Source organism: Pocillopora verrucosa, chromosome 4 (genome assembly GCF_036669915.1).
Source record: "Pocillopora verrucosa isolate sample1 chromosome 4, ASM3666991v2, whole genome shotgun sequence".
NCBI lineage: Eukaryota > Metazoa > Cnidaria > Anthozoa > Scleractinia > Pocilloporidae > Pocillopora > Pocillopora verrucosa.
The window spans coordinates 1,670,231-1,693,892 of record NC_089315.1 but is presented as its reverse complement, the minus strand read 5'-3'; the positions used below and the strand labels follow the sequence as shown (position 1 = coordinate 1,693,892).

General features: G+C 36.9%; 4 protein-coding genes across 4 annotated transcripts; 1 reads left to right on the top strand and 3 right to left on the bottom strand.

Moving 5' to 3' along the window:
- Positions 1-852: 852 nt before the first annotated feature.
- On the top strand, positions 853-8,094 carry LOC131772653 (uncharacterized). The gene is made up of 13 exons (XM_059088611.2): positions 853-1,060; positions 1,191-1,300; positions 1,581-1,730; positions 2,028-2,132; positions 2,239-2,389; positions 2,816-2,951; positions 3,742-3,841; positions 4,730-4,883; positions 5,604-5,754; positions 6,750-6,844; positions 6,996-7,097; positions 7,278-7,379; positions 7,865-8,094. The coding sequence occupies exons 1-13, from the start codon at positions 965-967 to the stop codon at positions 7,985-7,987; spliced, it is 1,575 nt and encodes a 524-aa protein (XP_058944594.2). The 5' UTR covers positions 853-964; the 3' UTR covers positions 7,988-8,094.
- Positions 8,095-8,223: 129 nt separating this feature from the next.
- LOC131772655 (small ribosomal subunit protein uS13) lies at positions 8,224-10,700 on the bottom strand. The gene is made up of 5 exons (XM_059088613.2): positions 10,545-10,700; positions 9,859-9,945; positions 9,129-9,230; positions 8,953-9,044; positions 8,224-8,349 (listed from the first exon to the last, which is right to left on the bottom strand). Exons 1-5 carry the CDS (start codon positions 10,566-10,568, stop codon positions 8,271-8,273), a joined length of 384 nt encoding a protein of 127 aa, XP_058944596.1. The 5' UTR covers positions 10,569-10,700; the 3' UTR covers positions 8,224-8,270.
- Positions 10,701-11,598: 898 nt separating this feature from the next.
- Positions 11,599-15,728, bottom strand: LOC131772670 (kelch-like protein 20). Its single transcript, XM_059088631.2, has 3 exons — positions 14,380-15,728; positions 13,601-13,896; positions 11,599-12,935 (listed from the first exon to the last, which is right to left on the bottom strand). Exons 1-3 carry the CDS (start codon positions 15,582-15,584, stop codon positions 12,640-12,642), a joined length of 1,797 nt encoding a protein of 598 aa, XP_058944614.1. The 5' UTR covers positions 15,585-15,728; the 3' UTR covers positions 11,599-12,639.
- A 1,091-nt stretch (positions 15,729-16,819) lies between these two features.
- LOC131772685 (glutamate receptor ionotropic, NMDA 1-like) lies at positions 16,820-23,099 on the bottom strand. The gene is made up of 7 exons (XM_059088646.2): positions 23,066-23,099; positions 22,105-22,427; positions 20,993-21,482; positions 20,375-20,504; positions 19,204-20,275; positions 18,365-18,528; positions 16,820-17,822 (listed from the first exon to the last, which is right to left on the bottom strand). Exons 1-7 carry the CDS (start codon positions 23,097-23,099, stop codon positions 17,225-17,227), a joined length of 2,811 nt encoding a protein of 936 aa, XP_058944629.2. The 3' UTR covers positions 16,820-17,224.
- Between the last annotated feature and the right edge of the window lie 563 nt (positions 23,100-23,662).

Genomic DNA, 23,662 nt, shown 5'->3' with positions numbered 1-23,662 from the left:
CAACATGCTTTCTTTTAACCTCAGCATCATCTAAGCACATCATTAATGATGACCTTACTGAGGTCATCATTAATTGCAATGCCACCACTGTGCAAATTATTTACACTTCTGATAAAATTTGTTTGGCTTTTCTCAAAAATATTAATCTCCTGCTTTGCAATTTTAGGAAGAACTATCTTTGTGAACTTAGTGCACTTTATCATTGCATCACTCAATGCTGAAACTGACGCACTTTCATTCAAAACTGCCGTGAGACTGCATAAGTTGGTGTCATACTCTTGGCAGTGGCTTGATGCAACATTTTTGCAGCATTTAATGTCTGCAGCCCCCTTCATCTAACGCTGCAGTCAGGCTAGAGATTTTCCCATCATCTCCCAAAATTGTTGGAGAGTGGGTCCTTCTGTCTACAAGGTTGTCTGTAACAGAGATCTGAGGAAGACAAAAAAATTTTGACCATTGATCTGAGGAAGACAAAAAAATTTTGACCACTGCTTTCTGATTTATGTTTTATTTCTCCTAACAACATTTGAAGATGTTCGCCTGCAAGGTCAGGAGATTCAAGTATTTGATATTTAATGTTGTTTACCTTTGACTCAAGTCGCTTTAATCTCCTTGCCTCTTTTGTAAACTCTTTATCACGAGCGAGGGCAGACACAAGAAGACATTTTTGCCGTTTTAGTGAAATTAAGACTGACTAAAATAAAAGCTTTAATTGGCAGGAATTAGCCAGTAACCATTTCTGCACATGTCTCGTGGCGTATTCGAGCAGAAATTTTCCTTTCCTTTTACTTGAGCCATAAGTGGCGGGGATCTGAGGATGAGGTTGATAGTAACCGCAGGCCCCAAAAACCAGCGGTGTGTTGAAGGAACTTAATATGGCGGACGAAGCCAGGTAACACATGTGGTTAGCTTCCAAATCTGATTTCTCAATAAAAACTTAATTGATTTGAAGGAATCTTTTTAAATGGAGGCAGTAAGCAAGAAAAAGGGTAAGGATGAATATCCAGTGGACGAAAAGAAACTACAGAAATACCACCGAGGAAAGCAAAATCGTTTCAAGGTAAGCGAAACGAACGAAGCTTTAGTTTATGTTGTGGTTTAACTTTTGTTGAATCGAGATATTGTCTAGATCTTGTGCTGAAGTGCCATCTTCTTACTGTGAAACTAACCTGAAAGTTCTCGCCCATCAGCATGTAAAAGACAAGAAGCTGCGTGGGAAACTTAAGTCATATGAATCACAGCATCAACAAGCAGCGATACAGGCGGCTAGATCGGAAATTCTTCTAACAGAGCAACCTGGGTATGAAAGAACTCTTGCTGTTACTTTAATGCATCACTACGTCGTCAAACAGGATTATTATGGTAGAAAGAGAGGCCTCATTGTTCAGTTTCATGTTTTAATTAGAATTCTCAAGCAGTTTGTCTTTGGGCAGGTTATATTTTCGAGCAAGATCTACAAACACGATATTTGTATGGTTAGGATCTTGAACACTAGATGGAGGCATTCAAGCGCAGGCTGTTTAGTTGTGATGTTATTTATTATGTTTGTTTAATTTTCTGTGTGTGTCTTTGCTTGGCAGGTTTTTGGAGGCAGAGGGTTTGGAGAAAACATTTAAATTCAAACAAAGGGATATTGTAAATGCTGTTGATGTTGCAAGTGCCCAGAAGTCTTTTGAGCTTAAGCTGGATACATTTGGACCTTACAGAATAAATTACACTCGTAATGGAAGGTGGACAAAACTTTCTTTTAAGGCATTATTGGCTACATATAAATGCTTAGTTTACTTCCTCTTTTTAGATGAATTTATCAAATATCAAAGGCCTCTATCACTGATCTCTTTGTAAACACCACCTGGTTAGCTGAGTTAGAAGATAGAAAGCATATTGAACAAGATTTTGAGGGTTTTAGACCCAGAAGAGCTTTGTAAAACACTATTAGTTTTTAGGCTATGATTTGATAAGTACTGAGTACTCTTGCCATTTAGAAATTAACTGCCTGAAGTGGATGTTTTTTCCTGGACTTTTAGATTTCTTCTTATTGGTGGGAAGAAAGGTCATCTGGCCACAATGGACTGGGAGAACAAGAGACTTGGTTGTGAATTTCATGTACAAGAGACTGTGCGAGATGTCAGGTAAAGTTTAGTCTGCAGCACTGAAAATTTTTGATTTACACTCATGGCTGTTGGTGAAAATGTCTTCCACCTCATCATTTTATTGTGTCCTTTTTGTATTTTTCAGATGGTTGCATATTGAAACTATGTTTGCAGTTGCCCAAAAGAAAAATGTCTTTATTTATGACAATAATGGAATTGAACTTCATTGCCTTAAGAATCACAACCAAGTCAATAGATTAGAATTTTTACCATATCACTTTCTTCTGGCTTCAGTGGTAAGTCATTTGCTATCAATGAAATTGTCTGTTGTCAAGAGAAAGTGGGAAACTGTTACTGGCATGAACTCAGACATATAATTTAGCTTCCTTTGTTTTAACCCTTAAAATCACAGAAGTGATTAATATGTAACTTCTCCCTATAATTAACCATACATTTACCAGTTAACAAGTAATGAGAATACCCAGAGTTATCAGGTAGAAGAAAGTTATTATCTTGATCTAACACTTAATTCCTGTAACTTATTTTCAAGGAAAAGTGTAACAGTAAGAAGGGAGAATTAAACAATCAGATTTTGGGATTTTAAGGGTTAAACAATGTTCATCATCAGCAGCTAATATTACAAGCTTTTAAATATTCCGAGCTAAACTCTTTTTTTAATTGCTCTTTATGATATTCTTTCATACCTTTACATTTCTTCTTAGGGTGACCATGGAATTCTCAAATATCAAGATGTATCAACAGGCAAACCAGTTGTTCAATTGTTTTCTAAACTAGGGAAGTGTGATTGTATGACTCAAAATCCTTGCAATGCAGTCATTCATTTGGGACACTTCAATGGTAAATATACTGTTACAAACAAATATAATAAAGTGGAGGAGAACACTTCTAAATACTCATGTAACAGAAGTGAGCCCAAATGGGATGAGGACTGAAACTACCTCAATCCCTAAGAGTGACCAGCATCTTATTTCTCCAAACAGTATTATCCCTGGATCAAGCATTACAAACATGAGAATTATGTAAACAATCAACAACTACAGATTGAAGTTCTTGATTGTTAAACAAATTCTCCTTGTCAGCACCTTCAGAAATTTATAGAGAACAGTATGGAGAGTACATATACTGATGTTAAGGTGTAAACGGTTATTGGTTATTTGAATAAATTGTGCACTGCCAACCTGCTCTGTGGCCTTAACATTCTAGGACAGAAACAGACAGCCAAAGGAAAAAAAAAAGGAGACCATTTGGTCATATTTGATGTGATACACAGCATGACACTTGATTTATTTTGGGGTATTTTTTACTTGGGAAAAAAATATATATGAATTTTTGAACCTGTTAAGAATCGCAATTTGGTCCTTATAGAAAGTTGTTTGGTCTTCTTGATATTGGTTTTGGAAGGCAAATTTTTAAGCCATGTGTAAAAGAAATTTGATGCCTCTGTTTCAGCAATTTCAATTTTATTTGTAATATTTTCCTTTGAAGATCAATGTGTTGCTATTTAGTTACCAAGGGAGAATTTGCATGGAATGGACTCGTTTATTACTTTGTAATCAGCCATTCTATGCAAATTATGTCTGTCTGCAAGCTGTGGTTATAAACTAAGGTATCTTGTTGTTGTTTTCAGGCACAGTAACAATGTGGGCCCCAAACACAAAAGATCCTCTTGTTAAGATGTTATGCCACAGAGGACCTGTACAGTCAATTGCCATTGATACTAAAGGAAAGTAAGTAAAATTTATCTTGGAAAAAATATATCCAACTTATCCCCCTGGGATTATATTCTGATACCTGGCTTGGCTGAGGTTTTTTTTAATGGTAAAGTGAGAGAGGGAAGTTCTTTACCTAGCAGATAATCATTTGTTCTTCTCATGATTGTTCCAGTCTGTGGTACATACATCTTTTTCAACCAGAGATTTCTAGATAGAAGTTAAGCACTCATTACCAAAAAAAGTATCATACTTCACTCAGTTACCCTTAGTTATCCTTGCTATGGGTAAAATTATCTTTCTTTCACAGTGGGAATCTTACATTACCATACGGACAGACTATGTGAAATTAGGAAAAGAATTTTCAACCAAGGACAAATCAAATGTGGACAAATTATCATATTTAAATTTTTAATTATTCATTTTTCTACATACCGTATTTGCCCGCACATAGGCCACACTTTTTTGATGAAATACCACCTTTGAAAGTTTGCAGTGTGGCCTATACGTGGGTACAAGAGTTCATGTAGCCTTTGCACAGAACAGAAAAACTCTTCCTAATATGAAGAGGAGAACTTATTGTCTGAATCACTGCATATTGTCTTAATCATCAACAAGTTCTCTGTTTCACAGTCAGTATCCAAGCAGCAACTATTTGGTGGCCATTGGAACTAAACTTGGGGAATAGTTACCAATATGGTGACCTGTGTTTAGTAGTTACATAGCATGCTGTCAGCAAAGTTTTTATAACCTAATTTTGATAACCTTTTTCCTGCTTTTCCGGATATATGTTATTATAATTTGTAAACAAAGAAAAATATTAGTAAACATGCCAGTAGTTTGAAAGCATGTTACTTGAATTTCATTCTAACACTGTCTTACCACATGAATCTTTTTAAAACTCAGTTACATGGCAACATCTGGTCTAGATGGGAAAATGAGGATCTGGGATGTAAGAACATATAAGGAACTTCACACATATTATACTCCTACCCCAGCAAGTTGTCTTGCTATCAGTCAACGAGGATTGCTTGCTGTGGGTCATGGACCACATATTCAGGTCTGCTGGGAGTTAAGAAATTAAGTAAAGTCAAGAGGTGTTGGAGTCTATGTAGTGGTTTTTGATAGTTTTTAATTTATTTTTGGTTCCTTTTTTGTTTTTATTTTGTATGTATGTTTTATCTGCCACAAAGTGTATTTTCATTGTCTAAAAATCATGATGGTTGATTTTTCATGTTATCAAACATGTTGCTGCTGCGTGGTTAATACACACCTGGACTAATGTTGATGTTGATTCTAGTTATGGTTACCTTAACTAGATTCCACATCAACATTAGTCCAGGCTTTTACTTTCAAGCCAAGGGTATTGGAGTAAACACTTAAACAGACCTACAGTTTCTTTCTTTACTTTGAAGTTTAAGAAGATACTAAATAAAAAAAAACTGTCTGAGAAACCTGATGAAGTATGCTCAGGGATAGGAGTTAAATACATTTTATTCTAATTCCTCAATGTAGTTATAACTCTTTAAAACCAGTATGAGTGACCAGGATTTAATATTTCCTTACAATAATACTGTAAATCTTTTATGAAGCATATAAAAACATATGAAATGATCACCAACCTAGGAAGCTTTGATTTTAAACAAATTCTTCTTGTCAGTACCAAAGGAAATGTATAAAGGAGAGTGTGGAGAATGTGGATACTGATGTTATGGTTAAAGGTAGACTTAATTTTAATTTTGAGCTCACTCTTAGCTTCTCTCATTGTTATTGCAAACAGATATGGCGGGATGCTTTCACTCAAAAACAGAAGTCTCCCTACATGTCTCATATGTTTCCCTCCTGTACTGTTCATGGCATGCAGTTCTGTCCATTTGAAGATGTTTTAGGTGTTGGACACTCAAAAGGATTTGGCAGCTTACTTATACCAGGTGAGACTGTTGTTCCTTCAACTCTTATGAGGGACCAAGACAGAATTTCTCCACACAATGTCATTGAAATATCAAGCAGACTTTTGATGAGAATTAAGGAAAATGTCAGGTAGGGGATTATTAGTTGATCCAATACCAAATTCTCCAAACTAACATCATACAATTCATAGCGGAGCTCACAAAGTATAGCCCCATAATTATACAAAATAGTAGTATCCCATCAAGCTGAAAAAATTTGGATGTACGACCGTACAGCCGTATGACCAACCATACAAGGTGCTACTTTTAGCATGCACGGCCAACTGTACCACGGGCACTATCTTATAATCAGTCCTCTACACGGACACGGAGAAGTTGCGAATGAAAATCCATCAATATTACCACACACTTTATCCATAATAGGGGCTTAAGTTTTTTTGAAGAGATGTGTGGGGAAAAAAATGCAAGCTTTGCTTTTTAGGCTTCCCTAAATCTATATATTATGGCTGATGAAAGAAGAATTACTAATGAGATCTGGAGTGAAGGGGTTAAATGTACAATGGACAGAATTATTATATGAACCAAGGATGGGCAAATTACTATTTTCAATAATTATAACACAACACCTGTGTTATGCTGCTTCTTTCTTCAATACCAACATCAATATCAATATTGTGATATCATTCAGCAAACGAGTAAATAATTAATCTGTATGATTAACAAAATGGGAGGTAGATGTGTTTTATTCAATTTATTCAAACTAGTCACAGATTTAAATTTATCAACAAGTCAGAACATTTTCTTGCTTGATAAAATAGTGGAGAAAACACAATATTTCCAACATGTTTTTTGTTTTTTTTTTTGCCTTTGGTGATAGCCAGAAGGACACAGGCTTAACAGGAGCCTTTTCTCAATGCCGTGGATTTTCATCTTTTATGGAAAGTTCATTTGAAATCCACTGTAATACCAATCTATAATGTTCTTGTATCACATTATTGTTTTTTTTTTCTCTTTAGGTGCTGGTGAACCTAACTTTGATGCATTGGAGGCCAATCCTTACCAAACCAAAAAGCAAAGACAGGAGTTTGAAGTCAAGGCTTTGTTAGAAAAGGTGAAAAATGAAAACAAGCTTACTAATCAAATAGTATCTTGTCCATGGTAAACACACCAGGAATTATGATTTCAAGTAATATCCCCTCTTTTATCTTGTATTATTTTGTTTCACTTGTAATTCACTGTTTGTACCTTGTTTTAATTTGCAGATTCAGCCAGAATTAATAACGTTAAACCCAATGGATATCTTGCGTGTTAGTTATCCGAAAAAAGGTTCAAATACAAATGACCATGATAATGATGATGAGGAGGTAGGTACAGAAGATGCTAATAGAAGATACTACTTGAAGGTGCAACTCTAAGGCACAAGTGATGCAGATGAAATTCTTACATATGTTCATATTGGTTAAAAATTTACATTTCAACCAACAACCTATCTGCAATGAATAGTTATTCAAATGAACTGTATCTACCTTTTCTTTGTTACCTAGCATTCAGATGAGAAATTTGAACCAAGGCATAAAATGAAAGGTCGTAGCTCTTCAAGAAAGCATCATCTAAGGAGGAAGGGTCATGAAGAACAAGAGAAGAAGGTAAATGGCCCATTGTCAGAAAACTTGCATCTGTTCAGTATCACATCAAGATTGCAGTAGAGTCTATTTATTTTACTTCACGAAGTTCTCATAGGTCAAACTACCACTGAAATCTCCACACAGATTCATTTCTCCTCCTTGGGTTCATTCTGTTAAATTGACATGCCTTTCAATTGACTGCATATCAGATCTATTCTCCAAGAACTGACACAGCCACTTATTCCACATGTCACATGCTAGTTTTTGGTTTTAAAAGGTAGTCACTTCTACCAAAATATTCTAAAAGTGGAACTTTTTCTTAAGTGGAATCACTGAGAAAAGGGTTTGGGAAAGTTAAGTAGAATTATTCCTGTGTGGGGAAAATACGATTAGGGGAATGTTACTACAAATGATCAATTTTTTTTATTTATTTATTTATTTTTTATTTATTTTATATATTCTGGTTGTCATTACTCTGGTATAATTGCATAGGTTTTTTTTTCCAGGAAAAAGTCAGACAAGCAATGCAGAAGAAAAGAAAAGAAAGAAGAACAGAGAAAATTAGTGAAGAAAGATCTGTACAGTCATTTTCTGCATTAGATAGATTTCTGCACTCTAAAGCAAAGTAGTGTCAATCAGCAGAAATGACTTTATTAATAGAGCAGTTTGTTTTTGTAAAATAAATGGTTGAATCTTTGTCAATTTTAAGCCTAATAAAAGAAATCACCTGATCATGTGTTAGATTTACCAGCAGTGTTCTGCAACTTTTAATTTCAAATTTGCTGACTAGTCCAACTACTGATGGAGTTTAATTTACTCTCACAGGTCAGTGTGGAAAAATGCAAAATAAAAGAGACATGTGAAGTTGGTGATCTAAGTGTTCTTTATTACAATTCACAGAACATTGTACTTTTAGTTCTTCTTCTTGGCCACACCAACAGTTCTACCCTTGCGACCAGTGGTCTTGGTGTGCTGACCGCGCACACGCAGACTGTAAAAAAAAAAAAAAAAGGAACATATTTATTCTAGGCCTTTCTAATTCAGTGCTTCCTTTTAATTTATTTCCGTTGCATGAAAAAAAGTGACTAGAGAGAAGGTCAATCCATGGGACCAGCCATTCAGCCAAAAGAACACTTCTACAACTTTGATATATATTAGGATATAGATTAGGATATGGGTAGATTGGCATACTCCTATCACTGAAAGTTATATGACATAACATGGAAATAGAACATTTCTACAGCTTCCACAGAAATTTATAACCAGTGTACATTTCATCTACAACTTGTCCACCAGTCCAGGAAAAGTATAAATGACTTTGTCAGAGATCAAAATGTTGAATGCCAATGTAATAGGCCATTTTGATATCTTTAAATTCTAACGTGGCTCCAAGGCTAGGGGAATAAAAGAAAAGAAATTAATTGTTCATCCCTCAACCTCTCTGTAATTTCTTTTGTTTTATTCCCCCAATGAGTCAAGTTGGAATTTTAAGATACCTAAAATGGCCAATTGAGCTCTGAGTGGTGTTGGTACCAGATGAGCCCCTATGAGCAATAGTCATGTTGATATCCACAAAACTCAAATCAAAACATACCCCCAGTAATGACGGAGCCCACGATGAGCACGGATCTTCTTTAACCTTTCCAAATCATCACGGAGCTTGCTCTCAAGATTGTTGGCAAGGATCTAAAACACAAATTACAACATCAAATGAAACCCTTCTATAAAACCCTTGAAGATTAAATTCCAGTTCAGTTCAATTTTCCATACCTGTGAGTACTTGCCATCTCTGATGTCCTTCTGCCTATTAAGAAACCAATCAGGAATCTTGTACTGGCGTGGGTTCTGCATGATAGTTACCACACGCTCCACCTGCAGCCAAACAGAAGCTACCTTTACCCATGTACAGTAACCTCTTAGCAAATAACAATATTAATACCCTATTTTACCTCATTGTATCCAACTGATTTAAGTTTATACTAACTACTGTCACGAACAGAAGTCAGATAATTCAGTTCACAAGTTTGAAAATTATGTTCAGGTCAGGTTTATTTAAAGCTGAAAACCACAACCTGCTGGATAAATAATTGATTGCTGAGTAGGATAATTTAATGGTTATCAACTAGACAGTAATTTGTGTGGTGCAAAGCAAACTGGAACTGTAAGTCTAATATGCTTCTGCATGAATTAATGAAAATATACACTGTTGAGATCTCACAGTGAAAAACCTCTGGTAGTGTGGAGCCATTATCAATTACTAATAAGCAAATAAGAACATTTGACTACAGGGTGTTAATATATATCAGAGAACAAAGAATTCTCTGGCTATTAAACAGTATTATCTTGTTAAATTACATTATAACAGCCTCACTTATTTTTCATCCTGATAAATTGAACATTCTCCTCTTCCTATACAATTGTTATCCTGCTACTTTTTTTTTTTCAATCTAAAAACCCTGTGGCAATGTAAATTTTACTAATTCTGTCCATGAAGCTTTACCTCATCATCTGTGAGCTCTCCAGCACGTTTGTTCATATCAACGTCAGCCTTCTTACACACAAGGTTGGCATACCTTCGTCCCACACCCTGCGAGAAATTTCAATTTCCTCATGTTTGTTGCACAGTACTAATGTAGCACACACTACAATGTCACTTTTTCATCACAATGTTAGTTAACACAAGGGACAAACAAAGAAAAACTTAGAGTAAACATAAGGAAACTACCATTAACAAGGGACTGTGGAAACTGTACAACTCATGACTCCCTGAAAAAGTTTGTTTGCCTTTGACAAGTCCACTGCATACTGAACAATCACAAAAAAGTTTACAACAAACTGATTACCACTGTTATTAGAGCAACAGCTAGTTGGCTTTTTCTTCAAGACATAAAAACATCCCCAGAATATTTCTGGTGTTCACAGTTCACCATGCTTCTTATGTAGAAATTCCATAATGATTACTATACAATGTAACTCTGTTTATGGCCCTCTTCAAATGCGACACTAGATCTTCACACTGTACAACACTAATTCCAAATACAGAACATTTATGTTCTCGGTAAGATTTCCACACAAGCCCACACTCTTCCATAACAAAGCCATAGTCTCTTATCTAAGTACTGTACGCATAATGAAGAATGGGATTGCATGAAAATCTTGCCATCCTCTCCTGTTTTATCCACTGACCTTGATGGAAGTTAGTGCGAACATAATTTTTTGTTTTCCATCGATGTTGGTGTTCAGTACACGCAAAATATGCTGAAACTTCTCGGGAATTACAAGGGCCTATGCGAAAATAAATATTTTAACGTGAGGACATTGAAATTAGTTTTAATGACATCACTAAAAAGTTAACCATCTCCGTTTACATCAATAATGATAGTAGTATTAACAATTCGAAAGTAAAACGACATCGAATAACATTCGCGAAATTTCTGATATTCCACAGCCAAATGGGAACTTGTAAGTTTAGTCTTGCTGTTCAGAAAATTCTTTTTTTTTTTTTTTCAAACGCCTGAGAAATGCAAAAATTCAAAGTAGAAACCTATATTTTTCGAAATCCGTAACGTTCGACTGTACATTTATTAACTGGCTTGAATAATTTGCACAGTGTGCAAATTTACGAAATAAAGGCAGAGATCACTTCTCACATCTTAAGAAACAACAATTAAATTAACGATAACACCGATGATGACACAGATGCAAAGATTATAGCGGATTTCTTCGACACTATCCTACGCTCAAACTCCAACCTACCATGATGGCAGCCGAAAGAGAACGTAACGTGGTGCATGATGGGATTTGTGATTAACTGAACCCGCACAAAGTAGCGTGTCAGTGGAAAATGGCGTGCCATCATTGTATATCGTGTATGAAGAAGTATAGTGTCCAAAGGGTTTATTTATGAAAAAGTTTAAGATATTGAAGAACAAGACTTTCACTGCTCAAACCAAGCTAGAAAAGGGAAGCAGCGCAAACTGAAGAACTGGTGGTAGTGAAATTCAGACACGATAGAACAAAGGAAAAAAATTTGGTGTAATGTTTCTTAGAAAAGTGGAGTAATTATGCAAAAACAAAGGAAAGCAAATGTAAAAAAAAAAAAAAAATTTTGGTAAGGGAGGATGCATGCAGAGATGTTTCCAAAGTATCAAAGTGAAAAGGTATTTCCAGCCATAAGCCATATAAAACCTTATCATCCTTACAAACCAACTTCTAGTATTCAAACTTAAACACAACAGAGTAAAGAATGAGTCAATTTTTATTTCACAGAGAATGTTAGGTGATTGGTTAATCTTGATAACAAATTTAAGTGTGAAAACACCACCAAGGCTGGATTAGTCTCCTAGTTAGTTTCAATCAGAATGCTGTCTATGTATCAAGATTACATTGATTTAATAAATAAGGTGAAAACCCAAAATACCCAAATGAGAGCAGAATGCAAGAAAAATTACTTTGCAAATATACGTGTATGTCATGAAAAGCTTGCATAGTGGCTCGACAGATCTTATATTAATTTTCTGCATTTCTTTGTGGCTTAATCTTGTTACCTCAATGAAAGAATTTATTGCCAACATCATCTACAAAAAATAGACATAACTAAACAAAACAAATTATTTTGATGTTAACATGTGAAAAAAATATTATATAAATTGTATGGTAACTTTTCTGAACAACTTTTGGTCTATATTGGCATTACTAAGGCACAAAGTTTTGATACAAATACTAATTGAAACCTCACACTGAGTCATGCAAAAGGAGGAATGATTGTAATTGATGACAGGCCAAAAATTTTCAAATGTCTTCAGAATACAAAGAAAACACTCTGCTGGGCACACCCAAGCAGACACACACACTGAACTGTAGACCATAACCTTGATTTATGGGGGATCGGGATAACTTTCCTTTGCACATTTTTAATGAAACAAAAAGAGCCCAAATAAAGAAAAATCAGTGAGTCTGACACTTTCGTCATTGCAACAAGAGAGATAGGAGATCCATTTGAGCTATACTTCTTATCATCACACTGTTCTTCAGTTGTTTTTTTTAATACTTTATGGATAACACCAACTTATCTTTATCCATTAAATGCTGGTGTAACCAAATTAAATTTATCCTTTTCATGCTGGTGTCCTCCTTGTACAACATGATTAATGATACAAAATTGTCTGAACTGGTGCTTCTTGAGCATCTATCAAACCAAACACAACAGTTCTGTCAACTGATGAAATTCAAACACCAAAAGACAGAGAAACATCAACTCATTTTTTTATCCCAATTCACTTTAACATCCAAACGCATCACTAAGTGGTAACTTTACGACTCCTACTCCTCCACCTAGCCTACGATAGTTCATCCCTCCATAAAGCTTCCACTGATTTAACACTGGGTCAAACACTTCAATAGTCTTAAGATAAGTGGTACCATCAAAACCACCAACAGCTAAAAGTTGTCCATTCACAACTGCCAGACCAACTCCACTACGGCGAGAGTTCATTGCCACAACAGGTGACCATTGGTTTGTTTTAGGATCATAACATTCAGCACTACTGAGCTCTGTTGCATCATCTCGCCCTCCAACTGAGGAATGAAAACAAGTATTCAGTTATAAAATTGTTTCTTGATTCTGCAGATAGTAAAACAGACCCTGTAAGGAAGTTTTCACTGACTAAGTGCTGGTTTATTCTGTGTGAATTTAATACTGTTGAAATATTATTACTTCTTTGTAAGTTAAGTGATGACCACAACAGCTGAGATGAAGTGTCACATAACATTGTTCCTATCTTTATTCTTTAAGAGAAGTACCATTTTCACAGTGCACATAAATTACTTGAGATTTGGTTGCCATTGGGAAAATAATGTTCTCACTTTAGTCAAAGAACTTTTGACAGATGGTCAGGTACAGATATTCAATAAGGTTGTACACCATTTCCCTTCGCAACAAACTTGCTAACCTGATCACACTGTATGAATTGTATGACCTTTTTCAATTGTTCCGTTTGTATTGGTATGTTCCCCATAATATGCACTATGCTTTAAATACAGGGTTCTCATTAAGAAATGTGTAGAGTAACAGGAAACAGGAAACAACTCTCCACATCTGAATAAAAAAAATAGCTCAGTAAGGCTTTCAAAATTTAGCTGGATAATCATGCCTGAAAATTATCTGAACTTTGCTCCCTCACCAACACCCTGACTTCACTCCACTAGATAATTTAGAATAAAGCAAACTTTTAAACACTCACCAACATAGAGTTTATCCTGGAAGAGGGCAGCCCCAAGATGTTTCCTTCGTGTTCCCATGGGTGCCACTGGGCTCCAACGGTTAGTTTTAGGATCATATTTTTCAACTGTATTTAAGGGTGAGGTACCATCAGAGCCACCAATAGCATACAGATAACCATCAAGTACTGCAACACCAACACCAAGTCTGCGAGAACTCATAGATGCAACTCGAAACCATCTGTTATCTTGAGGGTCATATTTTTCAACAATGTACAGACATGATACACCATCTTGCCCCCCAACTGCATACATGTACCTGGAAAAGTTGGTTTAAATTCAGTGATATATTTCTTGTTTACCCCTTTGAACAAGCAAGCTTAAAAATAATAATTATTACAAATCAAACTAGAATTTAAAAAGTCATTAAGAGAAAAAACTACTCAAGAATCACCAGATCATGTGATAATGGTAAGCAGTCTGTCATGTGTACTTATGGTGGTTACTCAACACACATTCTTGTATCTTATGCTTAGTTTTCAAATAACAGCAGAATCATCTTAGGTACTTAAGTATGCAAGTGGGATAGACAAAGTTTACCTAAGTATTAACAACATTTTTCATTATGCATTTCCCTATATCCACAATTTGTACAAGTGGAGCTCTTGTAAGTTCACTTCCCTCCATCTAACTTGGGTTAAATACCTGAACCAGTATATTCATTTAATTTATTAACAAGCACGGTCGTTTCTATTATATCTGCTACCGAATACGTGATTTGTTCTTATTCCAAACAACTTACCCATCAAGAACAGCAACACCCACACTGGTGCGACATGTGCAAGTTGGTGAAACATCACTGCTCCATTGGTTTGTTTTGGGGTCATACCTTTCAACACTGTTGAGATAGCTACTACCATCATGACCTCCAACAGCATACAGTAAATTGTCCAAAACGGCCACACCCACACCACAACGTCGCTTACTCATGGTGGCCACCATTTTCCAGTCATTTGTCTGTGGTTCATAGCGTTCAACACTACTGATGGCGTCTCCACTACACCAGCCTCCCACAGCAAACAACACTTCTGTGCATTTAGTTGGTTTTCGAGGTCTGGTCCGAGGTCCTTGCATAAGCAACCTTTGCTCTGGCAGAAGAAGATAGTTCTTGGCTTCATCCACAAGATCTCTACAGGATTCATCACTTTTTACCAAAGGATCAGTACCAACGACACCAACTAAGAATTTAGGGCCTAAAAGTGGTAGCCTGACATGTTGTAAGACCTGTGAAAGGTGACATCGTCTCTCTGAAACGCTGTATTTGACCCAGTTAATGACCGCTGTAAAAACCTGTTCTTCGGAACGAATGTTAAGTTCGTCGCTGGACAGAATATTCAATAATTGTGTCACCGGTAAAAGTAAGAATTCCTCACTTTCTATGACTTCTTGAAAGTTATGGTGAGTAAAAATGTCGGCAATGCGCAACAGCTCGCGGCAAGAGTGAGTATCAGCGAAAGCTCTGATACCGAGGCAATTCGAAGGATCTAGCTGGCGTTTTAAAAACTCACAGCATATTTCCTGAATTTCTGAGATTTGAAGCAAACAAGCGGCAGGAAGAAGGGCTTGAACATTGCCTTCTTCCACAATAATTTCTGCACTGTATGCGAAATCAACCAGGAGTTCCATAGCTGTTTCATCGACATCTTGAATTGTTACTTCTTTTTTCCGACTTTCCGCCATTTCGCCCGTGAACATGGCTTTAAAATACGGACTACATGCCGCCAAAATCACTCGATGAGCAAAGAGAGTTTTACTACCAGCCTTAATTACAACATCACACAATTCTCTGCATTGCCGTAGAGAGTCTAATGTGTCCAGAAGTTGTTTAGGGTGGCGATCTGAAATATGTCTCATCCTCGGTTTGTTAAATTGAGAAGACTTCAACGGGCTGCCAGCGAAAAATGGCAATCCCATCTCCATGGCCGCGGTTCTCTCAGTGTTTTCCATTGAAACTGATCATCGTCGATTACAATGCCGAGTTCAAGTGTTAGCCTTGCGATTTAATACATCTGAATGAATGAATTTGACAAACTTAAGCACACATTTTTAGTGCTATTCACCAAAACAAAATCTCCCAATAACCGAAAATAACTTGCTATTCACTATGTAACCTGGCCTTCCGAATGGTGTCACTGAGCAAGAACAGGGAAGAGCGGAGGATTTCTTCTTCCGTGCTGTTACAAACGGGTTTAATTTCTTCATCGAGAATGGAATCTTAGTTTTTGTTTCTTTTTTCGATTTTCCACGCTCTGAGGGAAACGTTTTTTGAATATTTTTTTCATACTTTCTGTTCTGAAATCCTCAAGAGGGTGGAAAAATGAGTTTAATTTTCGTTCGTAGTTTTACGAAAACGAAAGTCTTGGTAGGTAAACTGATGGTTTGGTGTCGTGTTCTGTTATGAAAAACTTCGAGGCCACTTTTTCTTCCTCGGTAGGAGAAAAAAATGGTGGTGTTGAGAAACGAATGAACAATTTGTCCGATATTATTCGTGTTGAGGAGAAACGTGTCTACTAAGAAGGTATTGTGGTGAAAATTAAGAAGTCCTTTAGCTGCTATGAGGTAATGAATGTCACGCTTTTGCAAAAGTTGAGAGCCACATGAAAATTGTAACACGCGTGGCTACTAATTTTCTATGAATCTGAATTTTTTTTCGAGAGAGACAGTGTCATCCTTTCTTATCAAAGTTACAATTGCTTTACATGGTTGCTTTCCTTTTCTCAACACACATTTGCTGTGGTCAGAAAACCCTAAAATGTCGATGTGTATTGGCGTTTTACAAAACTGACTTCAAGCTTGCTAAAATTCTCAAATGTGATGAATTAGATTTTCGATGCTTAGTTTACAGCTCTGTCATTTGTGAGGCTATACTCTGAGTGTCTGGACACCCTCGCATTGCCCTGTTAAGCATGAAGCATGCTTTATCAAAGGAAAGCAATGTAAAAACCTGTTTAATGGCTTACATTCTGTAATACATTCTGACTAAATTGAACAGTCTCTAACTGACTCACTGATGTTGTCTTTACGACAGAGGAAAATAACTAACAAGAGGTAGAGGAGCTTTTTTAAACCTGATACTTTTAAGGCTGGCTCTCCTTTGTTTAAAATTTATTTGTTGCAGTATTAAATACAAAACATAACCTAATCTATCAATAAGATAGAAAGAAATAATGATGTTCAGAAGAAATATGCCAACTTGAAATAACTAATGAGGCTTAATAGATCCATTAGTTAGTAAAAAGTTTGCGTTAAGTAGCATTTTCTCGTTAACAAAATAAACCTGTCGTCGTTTGCATGTTAGAGGGAGTTGCATTGTCACGTATTTTTGCATTGTTTGTCAGTCGGTGGTCAATTGGTCGTTGGAGAGCTCGGTCAGTTTGGTCACTAAGAAGGACATTGTAGCACGTTGTGGTTTAGAGGGGGTGACTGTTGTTAACAGGTTAAGATAAGAGCTTAAGTGGAGAGCGTCTGCCAGGACAACACAACATGGCCGCAGCAGGTTCAAGTGGCTGCTATCCAAGGTTCTACAGTAATTGTTTTAACGAAAGTGGCTGACATTCCTATATTTTACTCGTCTAGTTTTTTATCGGCTAACAAACTGAATTAAACTTAAACCTATTTGTTTCTTGCTGCTGCTGGTTATCACATTGTTCAAGCTGTAGCACAGAGTTTGAATATGTCGTCGTCGAAGGAGTAAAACTGCGTCGTGATGACCCGTCGTCCAAAACACTGCTTTGCATCTTACTTTCCTTTCTCGGAGTCGTGGTAGATAACTCGTAGTCTTCATTTCTTTCCGATTCTTCTGCGATGATTTTCCTTCTTGTCTGATAAAAAGCAATCTTACGCTCTATGCCTAAAAATAAAATTGATATAAAGATGCCAGCAGCGACAAGCACGAAAACGCCGTTGTGATCAGACATAGACAATCTGTGTGGTGATCTCTCAAAGTCTTCTTTTGTCAAACACTTTCGCACCAGCCACTTATTCCAAAGAACAGACAACGCGTTTTCGTCACTCAGTTGGAGAATCCTCTTTGAGAAAACCTGGGTCCAAGAGGAATCTTTCGTTAGTACTAGTCCATATCCAGAGATACCAAAAGGCTCTCCCACAATTCTCAAGGAGCAGTCGTGTTGCGAAGAGACCAAATGCTCCAGATAAGGGTGGTCGTCGATATAAACTGAAAATTCCCTGTAGATGAGAGTACCAATAACCGTGATAAGCATTACCCGCTATTGTACATGGACGCTAGGTCCTTCCATACAGGCTAGAAGGTTATAGAGAAGAAAATAAATAAACAGGAGACTCGGCAACCACGTATATCCACTGGACTAATTTTCAGTTGATTTAGTTCATTAACTCTGATGGAGAGCTAACGCTCGAAACGTCAGCTTTGAAACACTTTGAGGTGGCCAATTCGCGTTATCTACTCAGTTGATAACACTAAATTACCCCGTTATACTCTTCCACCGACGCAGTACCACTGTTTCTTTAGAAACTTACCCGTCTATAATTTTCGGTTAAACTGTTATTTCTGCTTTTTTGGGATAATAAGGAGCTATACGGTTGTAAATTTCTTAAGTATTACATGTATTGTTTTTATTTTTTAATTTTGTTTACGGAATTCGAAGTTTATGTGTTAATTCAGTACAACAGGAAATCTTCCGAATAAAGCTACATTTGATCATGCGTGTTCTGAAGTAAACCAATACAACTGAATATGGAACTCCTACCCAGATTTAACTTTTGCCACCCCGTCATGTACATTTTCCACGTTGTAATGCTTCATGTTATCATAGATTCTACGCATGCGCGGATCTCGATTAAACTTGAAGTAGGCTTCAGTGCTGCTCGACTTCAGAGTTCCAAAGTGGAAACCGGGGGGAGGGTTAATCATCTGTCAAAGGAGAAAAAAAAAAATAAATGAAAGTCAGCATATCTGGGTCGGTATGACATTAAAGTCAAACAATTATCTGGTACATACAAATTTTGCCACAATCTGTTGCTTTAGATAAAGGAAATTTATCTCCATGTACACATACCATAAGAAGGCACCATTCTGATATGACGAAAAGCATGAGATAATAATTTTTCAGTATTTCTTTGCACACGAGGGGTTGCACCTACTGTTATAACGGTAAACTTTTGGGGCTTAAACCTTTGACCCTTAAGAGTGCCTAAAATCTCATTTCTCCTTATAAAATCACTCCTGGTTCAAACATTAAGGATGGGAGAATAAAAGACATGATCACCAGTTGAAGAAACTATTGTTGTTAGACAAATGCTCCTTGCAAGTACTGTAGGAAATGTATAGAGAACAGTATAGAGAATATGCATACTGATGTTAGGGTCTTAAGGGTTAAAGGAAGAGGAAAAGTGGGGCTAAGACGAATGTGGACAAGCAAAGGTGGGAGATGGGAAGGAGTGCTACTACTCAATATTCCATCCATTTTGTCTTTCACAACTGTTCTCCCAGCTGTTCCCTTAATTTATCGTCTCCATCGTGTTTTTGCCTTTCACATCCCTTCCCTTTCAGATGCATAAGCTTTAAGTTTCTTTAACTTTATTGTACCTTTTCGTCGTATATTCCTGTTACTGGTGGCTCAGCGTCATCTTTTACCTTATTAGCGGCTAGATTTGCGGTATATGTGCTGCTCAGGATTATCATGGCAAAAGCAAAGAAGATAGACACTAGGCGAGCACTCAAGCTTCTTGGAAAACCACTTCCCGCTGGCACGTGCACAAGTGTGCTCCACGTGTAAGACATACTCTCCAAGAACGTTATACTTTTTTTCTCACTCAAGCTTTCTGTGATTGCTCTTTTCGAAAAATAACTATTGCTATTAATATAAAACTCATTTGTTTTTCGGTCCAGGTACCACAAGGCAACAAGAATTGTCAGAATGGATAACAAGATAGCAAACCATAAACTTGTTCCAAACGGTTCGAGAAACTCCATAGTTATGAAAGGTTTGGAAGAAACACCGTTGGCAATTACCATCCCAATTCCAACTTCGCCGTAGGGAGTAGTGAAATCCACTACCTGACTGCGCTGTGCGTTGATCGTGATAGTACCTAATGCCATGTCTGCTTTACCGTACAACACTTCACCTATCATACCATTCCACAGACCTGTAACATCATCTATGGCCCCGTACTTTCCATCTGGTACGAGGTATAGTTCATAGGAGAAGCTTAGTTTGTCCTGTATCAAGCCCAGTAAGTCTATCATTAGACCAGATACACAGAAGACGCGCGGCTGATGTGAACTGTTGCTCGAGATGTTGGAGTGTTCGTAACAGGGGACTCCTATTTCGCAAGTCGGCTGAGGTGAATTGTGTTGTAATTTTTCTTTCGTGCAATGCTCTCCATGTTCGGTGCAGCCTGTCACGTTGCCAGCCTTATAAAGGTACTGACCGTGTTCGATACCAACAATTCGAAGACTCTTAGATGCAACGCCAGGTTTGGGATCGAATTTTGGAAGAAAGTTTTCTTCAAACTGAAAGCTTCCGTTATTTTGAAACGTTGCAATTTTCCTCCAAGATTGCCTTAACACAGGATTAGTTTCTAGCTTTAAAATGTCGTAAGTATCGCTGACAACTTGCTGATTCAACGTCAAACTTTGGGTCGTCGGTCTACAAGGACTGTGGAAAGATCATGAAATTACGAATTTATAAATACCAAAATTTGGAAATTTTGTTAACTTATTGGCGTTATGAGAGCCATCTTTAGTGAACGCTTACCTTATCAACTTTTTAAAAGACGTCCTATGAAACACGCCATCACATGACCCGTTTGGGAGTGGAACAGTCAGCACTGATTCATTGGAGTCAACTTGTGTTGAAGAAGCAAGAATCTGTAGTGCTTTTAATGCTGTGTAATAAAGTTCAACAATAATGAAATTAATAATAACAATGTACATGAAAACATTACGCGCTTCTGATTGGTTGAAAACGAGTGCATTCTCATGTATATAAATAGCGAGCGCACGCTTTCAAAATTTCATCTGTCTTGAATTTTTGTGATGTTTATCTGTACATTATTAACAAGTAACGATTTATCTCGCAAAATTTGGTGTAATAAGCACTTGTAAATTTTTAAAAGACTACAAATTGCACTTGCCTTTCGGACTCGTGCAATTTTGTTGTCTTTGAAAAGTTTACTTGTGCTTATTGACACCAAATTGCGCTAGAAATCATGTTATTACTTATACTAACTGAATTCAACGCTGCATAATAAATTTCAACAATAATAAAATTAATAATTCAATAATTTTTTCCAAGTGCGTACATAGTGAAGCTATCTACGAGGGCTCTATGCTAATTAAGAGTTTTAAATTGTCCCTACCTATTGTTTCTTACCTATTGTTTCTTCCGACATGTTAAGTTTAACTCCGATCAAGTTTGAAATGCCAATCGGCATGTCCTGATGCCGATCGTTTGTAACGTTTAAGGTTTGAATGACTGCCTCCGTTCCAATCCAAAGAAAATCTTCGGAAACCATCCCTAACTTCGTCGCAATCTTAAAAACAGTTCTTACCAACTCTTCCCCACAGGTCAAAACGATCACTTTGATTTCCTGGATTTTAATCTTAGTTAATACTTCTGTAACTTGAACCACAAGTGTAGTGAAGTCAGCATACTTTCCTTTGGATACGAGCGGTGTCATGAAGACATAACCATTCTGATTTGTATCCGGTGAAAAACCCTCCTGAGCTAGCTTCTCGTTTTCTGTGTGCATTTCATACACGATAGAATATTTTTTAACTTTCAGAAAATCTAGTGTGGCTTGAATCACTTTAGATTGTTGAGTTACGGGAGGTTGAAGATATTTGTAGTTATAATACACCTCCTAATGGACGAGAAAAATGTTCAGAAAATATGATATGTTAGGATATTACAACGAAGCATCTACTGAGTTGATTAATGGCATAGGTAAATAAATATATCACTTGATATCACAAATATCACCTGACTTTGTAAGCAGCGACTTTATCATTCTTTTCAGGCGAGACATTGTATTCTTCTAGAACTTTAGGCTTGGATAAAATTTCGAAGTAGGGTTACTCGTTGCACTTATCTATAAATATTGAAAGATGTGTCTTGCTACTTGGTATCAACGTAAACCACGCAACAAAATCAGGTTCACAGGCACTTTCTCGCAAAATCGCGCTTCCGAACCATGATCATTTTCGCCAAAAAAAAATTTCCAAACTTTGATCTTTGCGAACAGTTTCAAGAGACTACTGACCTTTTTTCACTTCAGAATCCACACTTTTGACTTAATCTTAAGGTTTGCTAACTGTTTATGACCGTGGTCGAAATGACCGGCACTCTATTTTTTGGTCAGCCTGGTGAAATGTAAGTCGTACATGTAAAAATTTCTAAGAAGTAGGAATAGCATTCCACTAGACTTAAACGCCGTTGACTGGTGGACACTGATTTATATTCGTCTCTAAATGCATGCAACTAACCTGATTCTCCATCGCCGAATCCCTGTTTGTACCCAAACTTAGCAGGGGAACAACCGCCAACATTTTCGTGAACTTGTAAACTGTTAAACCTTCGGTCGCAAGAAAAACTGCCTGAACTTTTCGTGGCAGTAACTCATGGCACAGCGTATCTAGAATTTTTCCAAAGGAGTTCAAGTCTGTTTTAGAAACAGCTATAAATTCAAACTTTACTTTTTGCGACAGCTTGTCGTTCAGTCTCAAAGCATCATGAAAAATTTTAGTCCAGTTTGTATTTGAAGATGTATTAGTGATAAGACCCAACGGAATGGTTGGGTTTTCCTGTGCTGAAATCACAGTGTTAAAAAAAAGTACCAGACTGTATGCTGTAGCAATAATCATCGTCGAATATTTGTAGAACATCACTGAAGACATAATTTGTAGTGAATACTTGGTATGATACAAAATGAAAAGATGTACTGTCCGCGCTGAACCTGCAATGAAATTACTAAGCTTACATCCATGCAGAGCTCATTACTTGAACCTTTAGGGAGCAGTTCTGGGTAAATTCGTACTTTGTACACTGGTGTTCACTGATTCTTCCAGAGTTCTCGGTAGGATTTGAACGGTTTGGTTGAATACAGCCCAAGTAGGTAGGTGCAAATCACGAAATTTCTTCGGTTAACCAAAGCTAATTGTGGTTTTTGAGTTGCGGTAAAAAAAATCGACCTGACAGGAAGTTATTGAGTCCTTATTATGTGCTGATATGAGGCCAAGCGAAAAACTCAAATAGAAATGAAAGACTTCTGATATATTTTAACAAGTCGCTATCGTCTCTTTAAACAAAGTTAAATCCTGCCAATTTTTCGGCAGGTGCGTAACTTGTCTCCAGCGGAGGAATATTAATGTTATTAGTGGGGAGTTCATCAAGTGATAGAACTCAATTCAAAACATCATCGTGCAGGCATATGGCGTAAATACGTACATTGAGCCTGGTAATCTTCATGTTGCTGATACATGCTCGATTCTCGCCCAGAATCAAGAATTTTTTTTGTACTAGAACATTATAAAATAAACTCCATCCGTTAATAATCCAGTCATTATCGTCAGAATAACATCAACTGGTCCCCTATTGAGTCGTCCTCCCAGCCCCCGGAGGGTGTTTCCAACCAACTGGAAAACGCCTCCTATGGAAAAGATTGTCTTGTGTAGGATATCTCGCCACACAGGATGGATTTCACCACAGCTTCTCGAGAACTGTTCATCAGGAATAGACAATTACAATTTGCTGTCAGGAAATGAGGGGTACATGCACTTACTGCATGAAGAGTTTTTTTAATTTTCTGTGGGAAACGAGTGCACGAGAGGATGTTTTTCAGATGCGAATCTTCCCTCCACTGATGCAAAGCTGCATCTGGTCAAATATGGTTGGGAATTTTAAAGTAGTATCTTCTTGGTTCTCAAATACTCCGGAAGGATATACAAAACTCTTACTAATCGAGTTTGGGTTCTATAGGGTAAGCTGGACCAAGTTATGTATGACTCTAATAATTAACACAAAGCCCATGGGCCATAGATCAGT